Source organism: Thamnophis elegans, chromosome 3 (assembly GCF_009769535.1).
Source record: "Thamnophis elegans isolate rThaEle1 chromosome 3, rThaEle1.pri, whole genome shotgun sequence".
NCBI classification, from domain to species: Eukaryota; Metazoa; Chordata; class Lepidosauria; order Squamata; family Colubridae; genus Thamnophis; species Thamnophis elegans.
In genome coordinates this window covers 120,139,644-120,160,770 of record NC_045543.1, presented here as the reverse complement: position 1 = coordinate 120,160,770, position 21,127 = coordinate 120,139,644, and the positions used below count along the sequence as shown (strand labels likewise).

At 39.8% G+C, this 21,127-nt stretch overlaps 1 protein-coding gene across 1 annotated transcript in view; it reads right to left on the bottom strand.

Annotated features, from left to right (window-relative positions):
- DEPDC1B (DEP domain containing 1B) overlaps nt 1-19,936 on the bottom strand; it is a 39,224-nt gene extending 19,288 nt beyond the window's left edge. The window contains 9 exon segments of the mRNA XM_032212688.1: nt 2,564-2,704; nt 4,813-4,860; nt 6,519-6,649; nt 9,785-9,912; nt 10,350-10,482; nt 15,248-15,331; nt 15,333-15,426; nt 15,429-15,507; nt 19,751-19,936. Coding sequence (XP_032068579.1) covers nt 2,564-2,704; nt 4,813-4,860; nt 6,519-6,649; nt 9,785-9,912; nt 10,350-10,482; nt 15,248-15,331; nt 15,333-15,426; nt 15,429-15,474 — 805 coding nt within the window. The 5' untranslated portion in view covers nt 15,475-15,507; nt 19,751-19,936.
- Nucleotides 19,937-21,127: the final 1,191 nt, after the last annotated feature.

Here is a 21,127-nt window from a genome sequence, read left to right as displayed (position 1 = left end):
TGTTGAACTGTATTTATTAACAGTTTCCAACATTTCTCACATGAATCTTTCTGTGTTAAATTTGGTCCAAAATGTTATGGAAAGGTAGGATGGGGAATTATGACAATCAGGTAACAGTCATTTCCATGACGACAATTGCTTTGCCAACACTTCAACAGCACAAATGATGGCAGAACATTTGTGTATATGTCTAAGTATGATGTTAGTGTCAATACACAGATCCCTTGAATGTGTGTCAGTATGCTACATGTACCACTTAGGTCAAAAGACTAAGAAACTTTTATTTTGTGGAAGTCCTCAAACAAAAAGCAATGAAGTTTTAAAAGAATAAAGGCAATGTATGAAGTTGAGAGAAGAATAGTGAACATTACTGGTATAAAGTAGTCTTTGGTTTATGATTTCTTGCTCCCTTTCTGACTTGTATAAAATTGCTTACCACCCAAACAAATAAAATGTACTTTAGTGGGAAATAAAAGAACTTTTTGTTTACAAAAGAAAGAAGTGATACTAATTCTTAAAAGACTACCACCCTACTGAAATTATTCAATAAGATCAACAAAATTCCTGAAAAACCATAGGATGTAAATATGCTAATTATAGGGTTAATCAGAACAATCAAAGAAGTTGTTTAAGGTGTTATGTTTTATGGTATTGCTGAACTGTCTCTGCATGAAGATAATTGTTTTGAAGTAATTATTGTGAAATTCTGCCACACAATTTCAGAAACTCTGGGTAGTTTACAAATACTAAAAATATTTAAAAGCAAGAAAGCAAAAGAGCAACAACAACTACAAAGACAAATTGACAAAGTGGAGTGGTACAAAAGGGGGGGGGCTTTAATTACCCTCAAGCTAGGACTAGGTGAAGATCTGCTTCTGGGGTCCCAGTAGATGGCATTGTTTAATGGAAGAAACCCAGAGTGTGCCAATTTTGCCAGATCACATTGGCAGGATAGATATTATGGGAGACAACCCCTAATTACACGCCTCCTTTAATGGGGAACTGCCATTCCATCTTAAGGTCAAATATAAATATTCCCAGATCTGATCTGTTTTGAAAATCCAGTCTCTCAATCTGGTAGGATTGAGTGGACACAATTCCTTCCCATCCAAATTTGCACTGGTTACAGGCATTGGAACCTCAACAGTCTCACTGGTTAGCCTGGACTCAAAAAATATACCCGGATATGATCAGGGTACTGATGATATCAAACCCCAAACTAGTGGATAACCTCACTCAGCAGGTTCATGCAGATGTTGAAAAGAAGGGGAAAGAGAAAGATAACTCTGTAGTACCAACAAAGGAAAGTCTTGCTCTTTTCACCCTGAAACACTGACCGTAACTGTCTCAGAGAAAGGAAGAGAACCATCATAAACTAGAGGCCCAATCTCTAACCTACAAAGTAAAGGCAGCTCAGAAGGATACCATGATTGATGGCATTGAAAGTCACCAATTAGATGGATGCACTGCCGCTATCCCACCACAGATCACCTATCAGCACAACCAAAGCCGTGTCAGTGCTAAATCCCAGCATGAAACCTGACATTTAGATAATGCATTTCCTCCGGCGTTCTCATCAGCTACAAAATCAACTACCTTTTCAATGACTTTCCCCAAAAGTATTGGAGCCAAAGTCATCTGTTGAAGAAGGAGGGACCGATGCCTTTTTCAAAACTGCAGGCTCCCACTCCCTTGTGAAAGAGGCTGATATTATAGCATGAATCTAACTGCAGGTCACTTCTTAATTGTTTAACCCAAGGAGGTCTCAAATCCAGTAAACAGATGGTTGCGTTCATAGCAAAGATTCCTGCCTACTTCCTCCGGTGTCATCAACCAAATCTCATTCCAGATCATATCACCAGGCCATGAATCAGGCCACCTCGGCCTGCTCGGCCAAGTCAAAGTCCAAGGCACAGAGAATCTGAAGATGCCCCCCCCCCGCCCATCAGATCCTCACAGAGGACCATCAGTTGTTTGAAGAGGCTCTCCCTACCCAAAAGGGACCAATTTCTCTAAAAAGTAGACACTAAGGGTGGGGAAATATTGAAATTTATTGCCCTTACTGCTGTGAGGTAATCCCCAGTCTGCTCAAAGTAGGTTAGATTCTTCCTCTAAATCAGAGCTGTCAAACCTGCAGACCAGATGTGTCATGTGCTGAGCACACCCACGCCCGGTTTAGCAAAGGGGGGGGGGAGTCCTGATATGTCACATGATGACGTGAGTTTGACACCCCTGCTTTAAATGCACCCCAGGCAAATCTCTGAATAAACTGCCCTCAAGATTATTTGCATTGCTGAGGTTTGCCTTTCGGAAGCTTGCCCTTCTTAAAGAAGGATGTAATGTCTGAATTGCGGATCCTGAAAGTTCAATTTTTTTTAAAAAAAGAAATGTTTAGGTGTCCTGTTAGATGTACATCCATTGAACAACCATTATTCTCAAACTATCAAGTTCTAGAAGGAGTCATTTTCATTACGAAAGATGCTGAAGGAGAGCAATAAAGTTTTGCTGCACAAGCACTGGGCACTCAGCCTGCCAGATATGTGTTTTTCATAGCATAACTTACCCAGCACACTGACAAAAACATCAAAGAACTGGAAAGTGAGAAGAGGCTCCTTCATGTGTGCATAATAATCTGCTATGGTTCTAAAGACATCTCTTTCAAAACCTGAGTAGGTGGGATGTTTCAGATCTGGATATCTGGGCCCTAAATGAATGGAAAGGGGGAAAGTAGAATGAAAAAAATATCCTGGTTGGATTATGCAGATGGCAGAAATGACACTAATTTACATGTGTAGTCATAATGAAAATTCTATTTGTTTTAATTTATTAAAGTACAGCTGCCCAGCTCACACATAGCTGACTCTGAGTGGCTTACAAAATTGTAAAAGTCCACCAGAGCATAAAAACCTATTAATACAACCCCACACCACCTCCATGGCAACAATAACCACAATCAAATCAGCCACATGATTGGCTCCATCCAGATTTGTGGTCGTCAGTCCACTGAGAAAAATCACATTTTTAGAAGCTTTTAGAAAAGCAACAGGGTGCGGGCCAACCATACCTCAATGGAAATGAGGTTCCGGCAACGACAATACTATGCTGTCACATAGGTATATGAATGAAAATAGTGATTGAACTGTTAACAAGGACTTAATGTACTGTCCTTCTAAAAACTTGTTGTGCAATCTTGTCTATTCATAAATTTGTAATTTCAAGGTAGTTTTGAACTTCCTAAACAAATTGGTGGTTTTAAATGTTTGCAGTACAGATTTCTCTCAGCCAAAACCACTTCAGAATAGACCCAGGGAATTATCTTTTGAAAGCGCTTCAACTTAATCCTTATTCCTGGCTCCTCCAGATAGATAATCCCTGATTTAAAACAGATTATCTTTTAACACGAAGAGTAACCAACCATGAGGAACAATTGAAAGGGCTTTCTAATAGTAGAGAATGACTACAACTAAGAACAATATACGCATACTACCTGAAATTATAGCATGAAGCAATTTACAAACATACCTTCTTCAGTATTTTTTTCTTTTCATATATCCACCATGCGCGAATATGGCCATTCCAAAAACTTTAAAACATTGCATTCTATTTATTATCAAATCCCAATTGCTTCTATGTGTGAAATTAAGTACGACATGGAATGAAAGGATCACTTTCCTTTGAGTAAGGAAAGTATACTATGTTATAGGAGGTCACAATACCAATTTTTAAAAGTGTGCAATCCACCTGACACTTTCAATTTACAATAGAATAGAATAACAGAGTTGGAAGGGACCTTGGAGGTCTTCTAGCTCGACCCCCTGCCTAGGCAAGAAACCCTACACCACTTCCGACAAATAATTATCCAACATCTTCTTAAAAACTTCCAGTGTTGGAGCATTCACAACTTCTGGAGGCAAGTTGTTCCACTGATTAATTGTTCCAACTGTCAGGAATGTTTTCCTCAGAAGAATTTGAAGAAACCAATTAAACTTAGTCTTTTAGCATTATTATCTATATTATGACATAAAAGGAAATTTATTCTTCGCGTGTATTAGCAACTTTTAGAAAGTTCAGCAGATTCATCCTGCTTTCCTCAGTAACCTAAATATTCAAGGACGTTGAAGAGGACTAGCCTAGTGTCTGAGGGTCAGAGACAGTGAAAGAATACAGGTAGTCCTCTATTTATGACCACAATTGAGCCCAAGATTTCTGTTGCTAAGTGAGAAATTTGTTAAGTGAATTATGGCCCCGTTTTACAACTTCTTTTTGCCTGGAAAGTGACCTCATGCAGTTGAGAGGTTGTAAACCAGTGCTAGGGGAATCTGACTTCCCCATTGACTTACCTGTCAGAAGGTTGCAAAGGGGGACCACTGTAACTGTATAATATGAGTCAGTTGCCAAGTTGATTTTGAGCATGTGACCATGGGGATGCTGCAATGGTTATAAATGTAAAAAGTCATCCTTAGTCCCTTTTTTCACGTGTAACTTTGAAAGTCATTAAATGTAATTTAAGGCATTGAGGACTGTATTCATCCCATCGCCAGACCACTCCTCAGAAAATATTCCACTCAAATAAACTGCACCTTTGGAACAATGGTTGATGAGAATGAGACATGCTATGTGGCAGATTGATTTCCTCCCAGCTCTGTTGCAGAAAGTATCATATTGTTATTAGAAAAACTATGATGGAAAACAGATTCATTTAATCAAAACCGGTTTATTAAAAAAAGAATGAGGGGTTTCTTCTTTACTGAAGTCAATGTGAAAGTGTAAATTCCAAACGACATACAGAAATAAAATTTAAAAAATACTCACAGTTCACTAAGCATTTCATTGCCGATAGAACCCAATGTGGAACTTCTTCTGCATCAAAGAATTTAAAAAGTGGTTTAATATGTTAGAAATTATTATACAAAAGAAATTGGGTTTTAAATTACAACTGCAGGCATGCATTTCTTTAACGATTTTATGATTCTCCCCATAGAAGGATTAATATTTGTCCCCTTTAGTTTTTATATATCAAGTGAATTATATGAGTCTTTATAGGCTGCTGCTCATTGATCAGCTAAGGAGGGATTCATGTAGTTGTTGAGGAAAACGATTTCAGAGTACAAAAACAGTACCAGTAATAAGATTGTAAGAGAAAGCAATAACTTTTAATCATAATAAGATAATAAGCATTCTATTTCTTGGTGCACAGAGATGATCTCTACGTAATAAAGAACATTTTTTAAAAAGTACAACCCAAATGAATACACTCAGTTTTGCTAAGGATGCTGCTTATCATTTCAACAGTGCACACTGCAGTGAAACGTATTTGCAGAAAGTTAACTCAGACAACATGTAATGGATTCAGTTTCAATTTATTATCCCTCATCCAGCCACTTTTTAACTATAGTTGCGCTATCGTGGAAGCCATACTGTCCTCAGAATAGATTATGGAAAGCTATTTCTTGAGCATACTGTGTTCCAAATTTTCTGATGACCCTTCCTAGCAGGGTTATGTAGCCACTGAGGAATACTAGAGACAGATGGAGCTTTAAGAGATAACCCATAATAGTTTCCTTTTAAAGGAAATCTACTCGGCCTCCTGAACCACGGTGGGGTTGGCCATTTTTGCCCTCCCCAGGCTCCAGAGGCCCTCCAGAGACTCCAGGAGGCCCGTTTTACACCCTCCCAGGGGCCGGAGCCTGCACTTACCTGGCATCCAAAACAGGCCACATGGAGATTCCTAGGAAGGACAGGGTGGAGTGGAAGGGGCCAGTCGGTCCTTGCAACTACCGGTTCAGCGAACTAGTTATAAAATTAGCATCCAGTACGCCTGAACTGTTCCGAACCGGCTGAATCCCACCCCTGGTTGTCCCCCATTCCCACTTAGGTGTGCTGTGCTCAACCCTGGAATTAGTTAAGAGTTGGGGGAGGGCATGTACAAGGAAAGACAGCAAAGAGTACCGTATTTTTCAGAGTATGACATGCTGGCGTATAAGATGCACGAAGGTTTTGAAGAGGCAAATTTTTTAAAAAAGTTTTTGCACTCTGCAGACCTCCCCAAAACAGCCCATTTTTCGCAAAAAATGGGCCCGTTTCCCCCCCCCCCCCCAAAAGGGCATGCATAGCCTTTAGGAGCATTGCAGAGTTGTCCATTTTTTGCTCATTTCTGCCCTCCCCATCATCCAGGAACACTCTGCAAGGCTCTTAAAGGCTATGCATGACCATTTTGGTGAAGGGGGTGGGGTATTGGGAGGCAAAAAATGCTGTATTCAGTGTATAAGACGCACCCAGATTTTCAGCCTCTTTTTGAGGGAAAGAGGTGCGTCTTATACTCTGAAAATACGGTAATTGGAATTATCAATGTTTCATAGATTTTATGGGGAATGAAATTATCACCAATTCTTTTATTTCTTTAGACAGATCTGTCCCAGAACTTTATTGCCACTGAATGAGCAGGTTAGTGATCAAGATATATTTGTTTCCTGAGGCATTCCAGCAAAACTATAACATATTAAACAAGTTCCACTTACTTGATTTATCTTCTAAAATGACAGTTCCTTGTTTGTTGACATTGTACACATTCTGAATGATGTCCTTTGGATTTACAAGTTTAGTGTCCAAAATATCATTCAGAGAATCCAAGCCTAAAGTTTTTTGCAAGCTATAGAAGACATAAAGCAAACAGATTTACGTAAATTAGCTAACAGCAGTTATCTGGAAAATGATTTACAGCTAAATAGCTCACATTGTCACTGAATTATGTACATATATATTAATGAATAGATTATGTGTTTTTGTGCATAATAAGCCATCTTCAAAGCTTCATTAGTAAACAATAAAACTGTTTTAAAACAAAAATTATTTGCATCTTTCAGATGCAAACAACATTACATACATATGATAGTGCTACTTTAATATAAACTATTTTTAAACTATAATAAACTATAATAAAAGCGAAAGGAGAGATTAGGGAATTGCATCACTTTCTCTTCGGTGTTTCACACATGTAGTCCTCAACTTATGACTACTTATTTAATCAGAGTTTGAAGTTATGCTGGCCTCGAAAAAAGCGTCTTATGACCGTCGTACCACCCATGCAATAAGAGCATTTAGCAACTGGCTCAAATTTATGAGTGCAGCTTCTTGCAGTCATGTGCTCATGATTTGCACTCATAACAGCTTTTGACAAGCAAGGTCAATTGGGGAAGCTGGATTCACTTAACGGCCACGATTCATTTAGCAACTGTCGTAAAAATGTTTTCAAAATTGGGCCCAGTGGCGTGATGACTTGCTTAATGATCCTTAGTGTGCAAAATTGTGAAACTACCCAATTGTGGCTGTACTATATTACCTGTAACAAGCTCATCCAGTTCCTGGATGATACACTTCAGCACATGTGACTTATAGCAGAATTCCCCAACCTTTCTGGGTTGGTGGCCTGGAGATGGGGAGGAGGGGCCGGGGCCTTTACTTGTGCATGTGCATGTACGAACAGTGACACGAGCGCATGCATGATGCAAATGGGCAACAGTAGCACCCATGTGGCACTGACAGTGATGCTAGCATGAGGGGGGGTGCATGCGCATACATGCATGCTCACCGTCCAGCCACTCATGCAGCCCTGTGGCCAACAGGCCATGGCCCGGTAGTAGATTGCAGCCCACAGGTTACAGAACAACACGCCCAAAGGTTAGGAAAATGTTTCACTCTACATTCTAGATTAGGTCTTTGTTTATTGGACAAAATGTCTCACTAAAAGAAAGGTAGTCAGTTTTCCAGAAGTGTGTTGTGAATGGACTAAAAGTAATCTTTAATAAAACATCTGTATGAAACTGCTGGGTGAAATCATCCAACACCATGGGATGAGTTATCATCAATATGCTAATGACACAGCTTTACATCTCCATCCCTGGTGATCTAATCGTGGCTGCCTTCAATTGAGGCTGGTAAGACAAAACAGCTGTGAATACATGGAGCCTTAGGATCTGGGACTTTATCATCTTTTTCTCTGGATGAGAGGCAGTGTACACCATTGTTGTACAAACAGCACTGGGTGTAGATCTGCTTCCGGGTCCAATCCAAAGTGTTGGTCACTTATCTTTAAAGCCCTCTAGAGTAGGGTTCCAGGCAGGGGTGGGTTCCTGCCAGTTATAACCTCTTCTATAGAAGAGGTTCCACAAATCTAGTGCCATTTAGAACCGGTTTCAGCTCCCTCCCCCTGCCCATCTGTACATCATCAAGATGAAGAGCGAGAGGAGGAATTCTGGGAGTTGAAGTCCACAAGTCTTAAAGCTGTCAAGTTTGAACAGCCTTGGGTTTTTTTTTCTAAAGGGTTAGGGGTGCAAGGGTCTTGTAACTTGACAGCTTTAAGACTTGCGTGCTTCAAATGCCAGAGTTTTTGAGCCAACATTTTGGTTGCTAAGCAAGAGTGTTGTTAAGTGAGTTTCACCACATTTTACAAGTTGGCCACACCCACCAGTCACATGACTGCCAAGCCATTCCCACTCGGTCACATGGCTAGCAAGCCACTCCACCTGGTCACATGGCCAGCAAGCCACTCCCACAAAGCAGGCCACACCAACAGAAGAGGTTCTAAAAATTTTGAAACCCACCAGGGTTCCAGGCTATCTCTGGAGCCTTCTTTCTTCAATGGGATTGACCTGCCCCTCTCGTGCTGGCTGAAGGGGCATACTGTGGACCTCATCAGCCAAGGAATTGTGACTAATAGGGTCTAGAAGAGCCTTTTCTGCCATGTCCCCTGCCCTTTGGGATATTTTGACATAGCAGGTGATATCTACTACCTCTCTTCTGGCCTTCAGGAAAAGCATTAACATTTGGCTGTGCTAGTTGGCATGGAACCCTGAAAGAGAAGCTGATGGATGCAGGTGGCTGGTGTAGTAACAGAGAAAGCAACACCATTCCCTGCTCCAAACCCATGTTTGTTTGTTTCTGCTTTAAACCTTTTCTAATTTTAATCTGTTTTTATACTTACAATTGTTTTTATACATGTAGGTTTTATTATGTCACCCAGACTCGCCTCGAACCACGTAATAGAAGACATATGAATTAAGTAAATAAATAAATAAAACAATCCAAGTTGCATAATCAGATCTGTCATTATAGATCTGTAATGGTGAACCTATGGCACACATGCCCTCCTGGTGGCCACATGTGCCGTCGCGGGCTGCTCTTCTGGTTTCTGCTGCGCTGGTCTTCGTGTGTTCTGGAGTGCTGGAAACCCAAAGGCAAGCTGGCCAGTGTGTATGCATGCGCCGGCCTCCTGGCATTTGGGTTTTTGTTGCTTAAGTGTGCACAAAACCAGCTGGCCAGCGCACATGTGCATGCTGGAAACCTGAAGACCTGGTGGCCTGCACGCACATGCGCAACAGCAACTTGGTCTTTGGGTTTCTGTTGCTCCATCACGTGCATGCGCATGCAGATTCATTCCGGTTTGGGCACCCAGTGCCAAAAACTTTCACCACCACTGTTATAGATCATCTCCTGGAAACAATAAAGAAAGTCTGTAGAGACAGAAAATAATTTACCGATTTGTTCATTGATACCTTTGGATTTTTTTTAATGGCTATCAGGACTTTTAAGTATATTTTTTCCATTTTGGAAGCAACTCCTAACATTAATTGCAGTGGCTTAATGTGTGGTGAAATGCAGTCCAGATTCTCAGGAGGAACAATCTATTCCAAAGGAATAAGAGAGATCGAGGCCAAGCCTCAAAACCAAGAAAGTACATTCCAACCACATTTATTTTGTAAAAGAACAACTCAGGCAATATGCTTACTATGATAAAGTCCTGGACTTCCATATGTCTTCTACATTTGCCTCTTTTAATTGTCGACGATGGATGAGTTTGCATCCTGGTACTTCTCCAATTGCTATGCTGTGCCGTTTGAACCACATTTCAGAATTCTGTAGCAGTGTGAGGAGAAAAACCCTAATTATTGTTAATCTATAATTTTTGCCTTTTCATGGCAACATTGTCTTGCCAGCAATATATTTGACCCAATCTATGGAAAGAGTCACAACTAAGTCCAATTCAAATTAATGAAACAAGTTCTATAAATCCACCAATTTTGACCCTAATTTTAATTCCATCCCCCACTATCCTGTCAGAGTTTAAGAAGCTTCTTGGGTGAAAAACGAAATGTCTTCAAGGAAAAAATAGGAAGTCCAGTTTCCTCCTGAAAACAACCATGACCTGGATGACTGAGAATCTCTACAGACTACAGACTTCTGCCAATTTTAATTTTTCTTGGTATCTTTGAAGGTGGAAAAGATGATAATCTTGACATAATCTCAGGTATATCTCAATGCATCACATATTAATGTATGGGAAGATATCTTACCAATGTGATTGGTTTCACTGGGATGTGCTCTTGAAAAGTAACTTTTTCAAAGTCCCAGTTTGGGAATTTCACAATTTCTTTTCGGTAAGGAGATCGTTTAGGATATGGTTTTAATGGTGAGAAAGGAGGAAACCTAAAATTTAAAAACAGTCTATTAAAACCTTCATAGGAACACTATCATTTTGCCCTGATAATCTAACCCCATTGATGCTACAAGACAATCTTTCTTTTAAGCTGAAAGAACTTCAGATACAAAATTACACAACTTCTCCAAAACTAAAGATACACAAAAAATTATATCAATTTATAACATGATCGAGCTAAAAAAATCTTTTTGCTTTGAGAGGGAAATCACAACAAAGTTTTATTCAAGTGAAATATCTTTATAAATAGATAAATTTGATGCTGCAGAGTATTGCAGAATTTTCACCTTCACTTGTTTCAATATTTTTCTTCTTATTGGAAGAAAGTTATCATTTGGGATCAGCTAAAACCAGGACTCAAATGCTGTTTTATTAACCATTTTATATTTTGCTTTACCATCACACAGAAGAATTTCAGCTAATAAAACCATGATAATGCTCAAAAATTGAAAGGGGAAACAATGATCTGGTGTTGATTTGGCTTCATACCTGTTTAAAAGTCCTCCTGACTGAGAATCTCCACAGACACCTGTTTAAAAGGTATTCCAATTTATTGTTAAGGGGTCACTTGCAATGACTGGACACACTGCAGTTTAAATCAGTGTTTCTCAAACTTGGCAATTTTGAAAGTTGCCAAATTGAGAAACAGCGGCTTAGATCAGGGGTATCAAACTTAATTTCATTGAGGGCTGCATCAACGTTAGGTTTGACCTCGGGTGGCCAGGATGAGCGTGGCTAGGATGGGCATGGCCAACTTGATGTTACTTGTGTCAGGGGCACCTGTGGTGGCCTGTGCGCTCTGCCAGTGAAAATGAGCTCCTGAATTCCATTTTGGTTGAGACAAACTCCTGCAACCCTCTTCCAGCGAAAACAGAGCTTGGGAGGGCCAGATCCGTGGGCTACAGCAAGCCCCGCGGGCCAGTTCCGGCCCACGGGTCTTGAGTTTGACATGCCTGGCTTAGATGGAAATGTTATACAATGCTTTTACTTCTTACATATGTTCCTCAACAATAATAATGGGTTAACTCCACCCTCCTAGCCTTGCCAAGTTAACTTAGACAGGTAAACAAGTCTTTGGGGCTCAGTACCCATAATAGTTAAATGTTTTTGAAGTGGCATGCAATCCTTGGCTCACTACAAATGTTCTTGCATTTGTTGGACATTAGGCATTGCCTCAGCCCCTTAGCTCCTTTCATAAAACCTGATGCAGAACACATTTGTTGCTGAGGTCCAGGCTACATTTCAAGCTCTGCTTTTAAGCAATGGTATTATTAAACATGCAACCTAAACTCCAGGTAGGGATGAAGCCAAAATAGGCTGTTTACCATGGCTTGTAGTTACAATTATGAGCCCTTTTATTGTCTGTGGCTGTTGCACTTGTCTGAATGTCACTTCCGTTTTTTTTTTGTCTCCTGTTCTCCTACACACCCATATACCTCTGGATTGGCTTTCTCTTTTAACTGGCTTGAGGGATGGAGGGTGTGGTATTGTTAGAAATTAATTATTAGCTCAACTAATATAATTTTAAAGGGAAAGGCAATCCATCATTTTTTGAAGCAAGTGTGTCACATGGGACACATAAGGGATGAATAAGAACTATCACAATAATAGCAAGAGAGATAAATCATATCAATTAGAAAGTAGGAAACTCGGCTAAACTATATTAGAAAAATTAGAATCTGAGATCTTTAAAGCAGACATGGACATTTGTACCCGATTATAAAAGGGTACTGCATCCCTGGCATGGAGCCAGCTTCATTTAGGAATCTTGTGTACTGAATCAACTTTTGAACTCTGAACTATGATATCTGGTGTCTGACTTGAACAAGGAAACAAATTGGAGAACAAATTCTTCCATCAGTGTGCTGACCTGGTTATCTATGGAATGAGGTACCCTTGAAAAAGTTAGGGTGTGGCTAATGTAGTCAGCTGGAAGGGCCAATTGTTCAGCTGGAACACTGGCATGGATAACTATGGACTGAGTCTGTTGGTCAGATTGTCTCTAGGCAGATTGGGGAGGGAGGAGGTTGAACACTTTCCCTATCAATTTATGGTGCTATAAACATTTATGCCTTGGGATAGGGGGAGTTAAGCCTAGCATTTACAAAAGGGAGAAGCATTCAACCTCATACTCTCTCCCTCGGTTATGGTGGTTGGTCTGAATTTGCTCTAGATGTTGATCTCTTTTCAGCAACTGAAACCATCAAGTTTCAATGTCTGCCTTAATAGCCAAGAGTCCTTGTCCCAGACCATAGCACAGAAATGTTCTGATGGATTTATCATTCTTCTGTTTTTAGCTTTCTTGTAGCATTTAGCAAATAGCTCAAGCTGTGATGTCAAAAATGTCAGTTTCATCTACAGATGGTTGAGTATAGTCAGTATGTTGGAGGATAGATAGAGTGGAGAAATCCTTTTTTATTTGTCCAAAACCTTATTGGAATAGGATATTCTGTCTGAATGGGGTGTATTTCCAGCACAGATTGGTGGAAGCTGTGAGTTTTGCAAAGTTTGGAATGAAGATGTATTAATAGTTTGTGAGAGCTCATAGCTTCGGCATAGGTTGTTTGACCCATCTTGAGAGTTGTCAGTAGGAAGTTTTTTTTTACTTTGGCAGGGTCCTTTTGGAACTTTCTTTTTGGTAGAGATGCAATGTCTATGGTATTAATAGCATTGACTTCAAAGTTGCATTTTTCAGGAGTTGCATACTGATTATGTTATCTGAGGCACTGCAAGCATCTTTTACATGACATTTGTGATGCTGAAGGGACCATGAATAAATCAAGGTGTCATCTAAATAGATTATGACAGATTGGTTGGTAAACTCCTGAAAACGTCATTAATCAAGTGCTAGAATATTGTGGCAGTGTTGCACAAACCAAATGAGATCACAATATATTCAAAACACCCTTAGCAGGTGGAAAGAACAGCTTTTTCATTAGTTGCCTTCCCAGTTTTCATTCCAGTTGTATGTAACTCCTCTGGGACTGAGATCTGTAAAATTCTGGCCCTTTCACATATGCCCTGGACATTCTGAGATCAAGTAGAGTACTGATTTTGAATTATGATCTGGTTGAGGATCAGGCAATCATGCAGAACTTATCCTGACTTTTTTTCTTTTTTTTGACAATAGAATACTGTAAAAGTAGCTACAGATGTAGAGATAAATTAATCATCTTGAGATTTTTTTGTAATGAAATTTTGCAGAGTTGCAAAAGTTCAATTTCTGAAAGGAAGTAGATGTACAATGGAATCTCGGCTCCAGGGATCATGCCCACAGGACAGTCATAGGGACAATGTGGTTGTAGGGGATTGTGCTCATTAAGACATAGCTGGAAAACTGTTTTGCTCTAATTTATTTTTGCTGAAAAATTGCTCCCTACAGATGGGGGAATTGAAGTATATTAATTCCTTTTGACATATGATTTGAAGTCATCCTTAGGCAATTCTCAGAATCATTGGAAATTAAGGATAGGGCTAGGTAGAATGACAGTTCCTCTATATGTTCTTCTAACCCCATTTCCACTAGGTCAGTACTATTTCAAATAGCAGGGATCTTTCATCAATTATTTCTAGGGACACTGATGGCTATATGGCATGTCCCAAATTCTGGGTGTGAAGTCCACAAAATTACTGTTGGCTCCACAATCAATCATGATTTGAGTAAGAACCAATGATCTGAATCTTTATAGGTAAGATCAAGTGCCTATAAAACCCACCAAACTTTGTAAGTGGAATTGCAGCTAGACAAGTGACTAGTTTCCCAATCAAGGAACTCTCTTAGACTGATGTATCCCCATTTCTGAGCATGTTTGGTATCCTGGCTGAATATATAACAGAAGTTCCTTTTAAGCACCTGAGTAGTCTATGGATGAATAGGCCTGCAAGGAACAGAAGCAAAATTCTGGTGAACAAGATGCAAGGATGGTAGTCGTAGACTACCTGAAAGAGGCAGGTACCTCCTGGCTCTGGAGGAAAATATTAAGCTATTTTAGGTCAATTCTGCAACAATACCATTACAATACCAAGACTGAATACATTCAGTCTTACTGATAAGAGGCATAACAGATCAAATTGACAGTTAGAACAATTGATCAGTGGAACAGCTTGCCTCCAGAAGTTGTGAATGCCCCAACACTGGAAGTCTTTAAGATGTTGGAACAGCCATTTGTCTGAAACAGTATAGGGTTCCTGCCTAGGCAGGGGGTTGGACTAGAAGACCTCCAAGGTCCCTTCCAACTCTGCTATTGTATTGTATTGTATTGTATTTGTATTGTATTGTAAACGTACTAGAACAAGTCTTCCAGCTGGTTCATGAGTTGTGGCTGTTGTAGCATGCCCATGGTCACATGATCATGATTCAGGTGCTTGGCAATCAGTGAACACTTACAACGGTTGCCCCCCCAGGGATCATGTGATCACTATTTGCAACTTCACTACTGGATTTTCAACACGCAAAGTTAATGGGAAGCAGGCAGGAAGTTGCAAGTCAGTGACATAATTGTAACAACCAAGCACGATCTGCTTAACATCCATAACGACTTTCATAAGCTAGTGCAGCTGTGTGAGTTTTCACTTACAACCACACTGATGGAATTCCCGATTGCAATACCGTTGTTAATGGCGACTCCCTGTATTGCTTATGCTGCAAGAACCGTGCATTTCTTTCTTACTAAGGATTTAACGCTTACTTGAAAATAGTCATTAAAATGAACACAGTACACAGTTTTTGCCCGAAGAATCCATTCAGTTATTTACCTATATAATTTACCATTATCTTCAAATCATCTTGCCCCATCGTCCTTGATATCTTCAATAACGTGATTCTTCAGGAACTTTTGAGAAGCTGAACTGTTTGGCACGAGTTACTTCTGGGCTAAAGTTTTGGTTGCGTCTCAGCAGTTTGTGCAACCACTCCACAGCCTCCGAAGCTGTGAGCAACCTTCGTAGCTTTTGAAGTGAAAACGATGTTTCCGTAAAGGCATTCCATTCGAAAAGAGCTCAACAGTCTCATTCCACTGAAAAGAAATATGAAAGTTTTATCTAAGCACAAGTTAGTACTTGTTGGGGGTAGCACCTGAGAAGGAACAAAAGAGTGTATGAAGAAACCTAACTTGTACCTTCTAATTTAAGCTTTTAGGCTTTTTCCATATTAGCCAAGCTCTTTCCGTTTTTATATATTATTTCTAATCAGCAGTCTAAAAAAAGGCCTGGTTGTTTTCAGGTTGTTTTCAGACTTTCTCCAATATAACCACATTCCCTTTTAACAACCATACGTTCTAAAATCATGCTTGAGCACATTCAGGTTTTAAATTACTTGAGCATAAATCTGCTTTGATTGGTGTATATAGATGCACAAAACTGTGACATGGTGATTTGTGTGTTGAAATTCTCAATCACAGTTGTCTTAATATCGGCCATTTATTTTACACGGTTTTATTTATCTTAAAAAGTTGTGTCCCGTTTCATTGCTCATAAGAGATAAAAAATATGGAGAAAAATTGATCGCCTTCAACACCTGTCTTGTTCATATATCACAGGCAAGACTTAAAGCCTATTTCTCTTCACAGAGGAAGAAGAATAACACTCCCTATAGCTCAGAGGTGGCAACATGTTGTTTTTCATTGAAGTTTTCATAATGCCTAGCCACTGCCCAAAGCTGATGGATATGAGTGGAAGACCAAGCATCTGGAAAGTCCAAATAACTACATTTGTATTTTGCAATATTTTGTAAAGTTTGTAGCTGTTTTTTTAATTTTGTTGGCTGCCCAAAGTCAATGTTTCAATAGGTAGCCATAACAAATGAATGATATTCCTTACACTTTATATGTAGGTCATCGTATAAATAACAATTTATGGCAAATGATGAAGTTGCATTATTATTTTCTAGAACCATCATTCCTGCCAGTCTTTGTAACCCAGGTAGCTCTATTTTTCTTATCTCCATCAAATGTGCAGGTATCTATGTACCTTTATCATAATTGGGGCAGGAGGCAAAGATTCAAATCAGGAGTAATGTTGATGATAAAAGTCTCTATAGAAATCTAAGGATTTTTTTTTCTCACACTGTTCAAGAACCTGCAAAAATTCATAAACTGGGTTCATATTGAATTATAAATTTTAATCATGGGTTATTTAACAAAATCTGGTGGCTAGAAATGCAAAACACATCCACACCACCCAGCAAGCACTTAAAAGATTCAATGTCCTGAAGAATATTATATAGGTTTAATATTGCACAAGGCCATTGTTTCAGTACAGTCCTTGACTTACAACAGTTCATTTAGTGACCAAAGTTACAACAGCAGTGAAAAAAGTGACTTAGGACTGTTTTTCACATTTATGATCCTTGCAGTACTCTCACATGATCAAAATTTGTGTGCTTGACAACTGACTCAATTTATGACGGTTGCAGCATCGTGGGGTCATGTGATTCCCTTTTATGATCTTCTTAACATGCAAAGTCCATGGGGATGTCAGATTCATTAACAACCGTATGACTAACTTAACGACTGCAGAGATTCACTTAACAACTGTGGCACAAAAGGTCATAAATGGAGCAAAATTCACTTAACAAATATTTCACTTAGCAACACAAATGTTGGCCTCAGTTGTGGTCGTAAGTCAGGACTACCTGTACCTGGAATCATCATTTGTTGGATGCAAAGTTTTAATTGTTAATTTTAAAAAAAACCTCCCAAGATTTCTGGAAGAAAGGCTGTAGCTTAGTCTTAATTTGTGGTATTTCTAATACTCTTTTTAAAATTAAGTGATAACAGTTGGAAATGTATTCTCTCATCTACTATATAAAATAATGCAGCCCACTCAAAGCTTTTAACACCACACTCTGCTGCATCGTAAACAGTGATCTATTAATGAAGCTATGGGTGCTGCGTCCATAAAGAAAATACAAACTCAGTTTTGATAAGGCATAAGACAAAGATGAGCAGCTATTAGGGATACCTCTGTTTTGCCTGCAAATATCTGACTGAATCTCTGAAATGTTCAGGAGGGCTAATGTTTAGGTCTGACTCTCTACAGATACATATCATTCAGGAGATTAGAATTTGAATGCTACCCTGACTAGTAATGCCATGGCTTAAGGCGCTGAGCTTGTCGATCAGAAATGTCCCGTTACTTTTACGTTAATGAGCTCCCGTTACTTGTCCCAGCTTCTGCTAACATACCAGTTCGAAAGCATGTAAAAATGCAAGTAGAAAAATAGGGACTACCTTTGATGGGAAGGTAACAGCGTTCTGTGCACCTTCGGCGTTTAGTCATGCTGGCCACATGACCATAGAGATGTCTTCAGACAACACTGGCTCTTTGGCTTTGAAACCGAGATGAGCACTGGCCCCTAGAGTCGGGAACTACTAACACATATGTGCGAGGAGAACCTTTACCTTTACTTGACGAGTGAGATGGGTAGATTTTGTCTTGCAGACAAAGTAGCACTTATGCAGGCTCTGGCTGCAGCAGAAAGAACTGTACTGTATACATATATGCATTTAATAGACTATCCAAATATGTATTAAAATACCCAAATGCACCAGCATGAACTTGCAGTTTTCCTACAACAGTATGCAGGTGCCTTTTTTCCCAGGAAGTTCCCCTTTTTGATTCTCCTTCCATTCTATACTACCATCCCATGATTTTTCTGACAGTGTCTCCCAAACCTAGCAGTTCAACCAGGTTTAGTGTTTTCACATTACATGCTGCTATCTAAGTTGGCATTAGTACACTCAAAATTGAAGAACAGCTGAATCAGTCACATAAACAGGAACTCGGGGAAAGACCATGGTTCAGTGGCAGTGAATGCAGGCGATCCCAGCATCCACAGCTGAAATGTTAATTTATAACAGCCTCATTTCCATTAGAGGTGCAGATGTCCCTAAAACAGGTCAGCCTATTCAAAATACCAGCTTTCTTCAATGCAGCACCTGCCCAGATGTGCTGGAGTAATTCCAAAACTGGCCGCAAATTAGGAGGATCGGATTTCACTATACCTTATGTGTCTCTTATGTGCAGCCCGAACTGGAAAATAATTTAGCACAGCACAATACTTAACAAAATGGTTCGGCTGAGATCTGCATATGTGGAACTGATTGGGGGTAGATTGCAGGGGTGACACAGAAATATAATTTTATCATATTTATCTATATCTTAAATTATTGTATTTTATTCCAACTTCATTTTAGGCCGTATTTTATTCCAATTCCATTTTAAATCGTATTTTATTCCAATCCCATTTTAAATTTATTTTATCAAATTTCATTTCAAATTGCTATTATTAAATTTGAGTTATAATTTGTTTCTGGAACTTTGCACTTTGATATGGCCCAGGAGCCTGTAGGAAGTTAAAACCTACCCTCCCAGAAAAATGAAATATCCTAGGAAATATTGAAAGGGCTGAATATTTCCCTGGATGTGAAAAGGAAGAAACGTGTTTTAAAGAGAGAGAACAGCTCCCTGCAGCTTCCTGCCCCCACCCCCTTTGTCAATGGGCCATTAAGATGGCCAAGCCAGTCCTTTACATAATAAAGAGTTCTCCCCTTCAGCTCCAGGTGATGGAATCAAGGCATGCTAGCAATAGCCATTACCCAACTCACCACATGGCATCTGAGAATCAACTAAACCTGGATTCAAAACACAGCCTAGAGAGTTGCCCCTGCATGGCCCCATGGAAATCTGACAACCAATCAGAATACAAGCTCAGACCAGAGAGGGGCATAAAACCAGGGTCTCAGCATCTCAGCCTTTCCTTCTATCTTTTCTTCCCCAATATTGATGCATGTGATCCACCTTTTCTGTTCAGGACTCTAGCCATGTGGTCCTGTCCACCATTAAACCATCTTTCCAAGCAGCCTCCATGTCTCCGGTGTCTTTTTCCCCACTTGGAGTCGAACCCAGAAGGACATTTCTTTCATCAGGCCAATCAATAAAGACTCAATGTAAAGACTATACATATGCATGTGCTTTGGGGCAATTTAAGACCATTCACCCTGCAGAAAATTGTTAACCTGAATTGTAGTCAATTATATAAAGTGTATAGTATATAACTGTAGTCAAATTATATATTAAATCTACAGCAAACAGGATTTTTTTCAAGATTTAGGAATGCTATTTACCACGAATTTATCAGGGAGTGGAGGCACCGGGTCACATGCTTATTTTCTTATGTTCAAATATTACTTATTTTCAGGACAACAAAAAAAAGGCAGCTCGTGCTTAGAAAGCCTTCGGAAAACGTGCTTTACTCACCAGCCGAGTTGCTCGGTAGGGCCCGGGGCCCACGATCGAGGCTCCATCGGTCGCCCAGAAAATATAAAACTCCGTCTCCACGGCGACGAGGGACACAGCATAGATACAACCTTGGAAGGAAAGTTTGAATCGAGGCTACCGCGTTCTGATTGGACTAAATCTAGGTCACATGATACCGCAGCATTAGCCGATTGGAGGAAATCCTTTTAGAAACACTCCATTCATTTAAAAAAAAAATCATCCTGCGTTCGCTCTTTGCCCCCGATAAGCAGGCGATTGGGTTCTCTGCTAGAAACGTCAGAGGTGCGTTTTTACCGTCAGCGCCCAATCAGTTCCTTTTTGCGTCACCAATCGCTGGGCGGCAGCGAGATAAAAGGAAGGGGCTGATAATTTCAGGAGATGCTTTTTGTTCGGCTATCTCCCCTTTGTATGCTGCGGGCAGGTGACGTTACTGGCGCCTGCTAAGGTGGCCTCTTGCTAAAAATCGATTCTGCGTCATTGCGCAATTTGGAAGGATTCCATCTTCTCCCCCCATTTTATATGGAGGGTGCAAGGATTGATCTCTCTTAAATTGCCTCGCGGAGTTGACACAAAGGCTATAAGCCAAGAATTGAAGGACGCCATGTGACCTCTTTTAATCTTAGTGGGAACTGAGGCAATTGTGATTTGCTCAACTATGGTTTGCACAAACATGCGTTAATATATATGTGTGTGTGGGGGGGGGGTTCTGCTTCATGAGTATGTCCCCATCAGCTGTTCCCTAACGGGCAGAAGTTTCAAGTAGTATCTCAAATCCTGTTTGCTGGGATTTGTAGTGGAGGCAGCCCCTTGTGGTCCAGGGCTTCTGGATCAAGCAGTGGAAAGACTGGAACTTAGGCAAAGAGCTGGTGTAAATGTAAAACTGAATTTTAGATCCACTAAAAAAATTCTGACTTAAGATCCATTTAACTGCCAATAGCTTTTCCCAGGGACTATTGGGATTTTGCTATGGTCCTCCTGACAGTCTAACAAACTCCATCTTAATAAGCTTCGAACTGATTCCAGAAGAAGCTGGCCTTACTTTAAAACATGACAATATTTTAGCAAGCATAAATTCATTGTTCTGCAAATTCGCAGGGTGTGAATGTTTCCTCCAAACCATCCATTATTAAAACCCTAAGACACGTTTAAAAAAATTCAAGAGTTAAGACTTATGAATCATAGTTTTTTAATACAGAAGTACAGTTTGTATAAAACAAAGTTGATAGATAATATTAACAGTGAGGTTTATACCCCTTTGTATCATCCATGAAACCGATTTCCATTTCAGTTAAAAGCAGTCTAAAGAAGTTGTGACGCGTTAAAATGAATGTATCTCAGTGTTCAAAGTATTGTTGT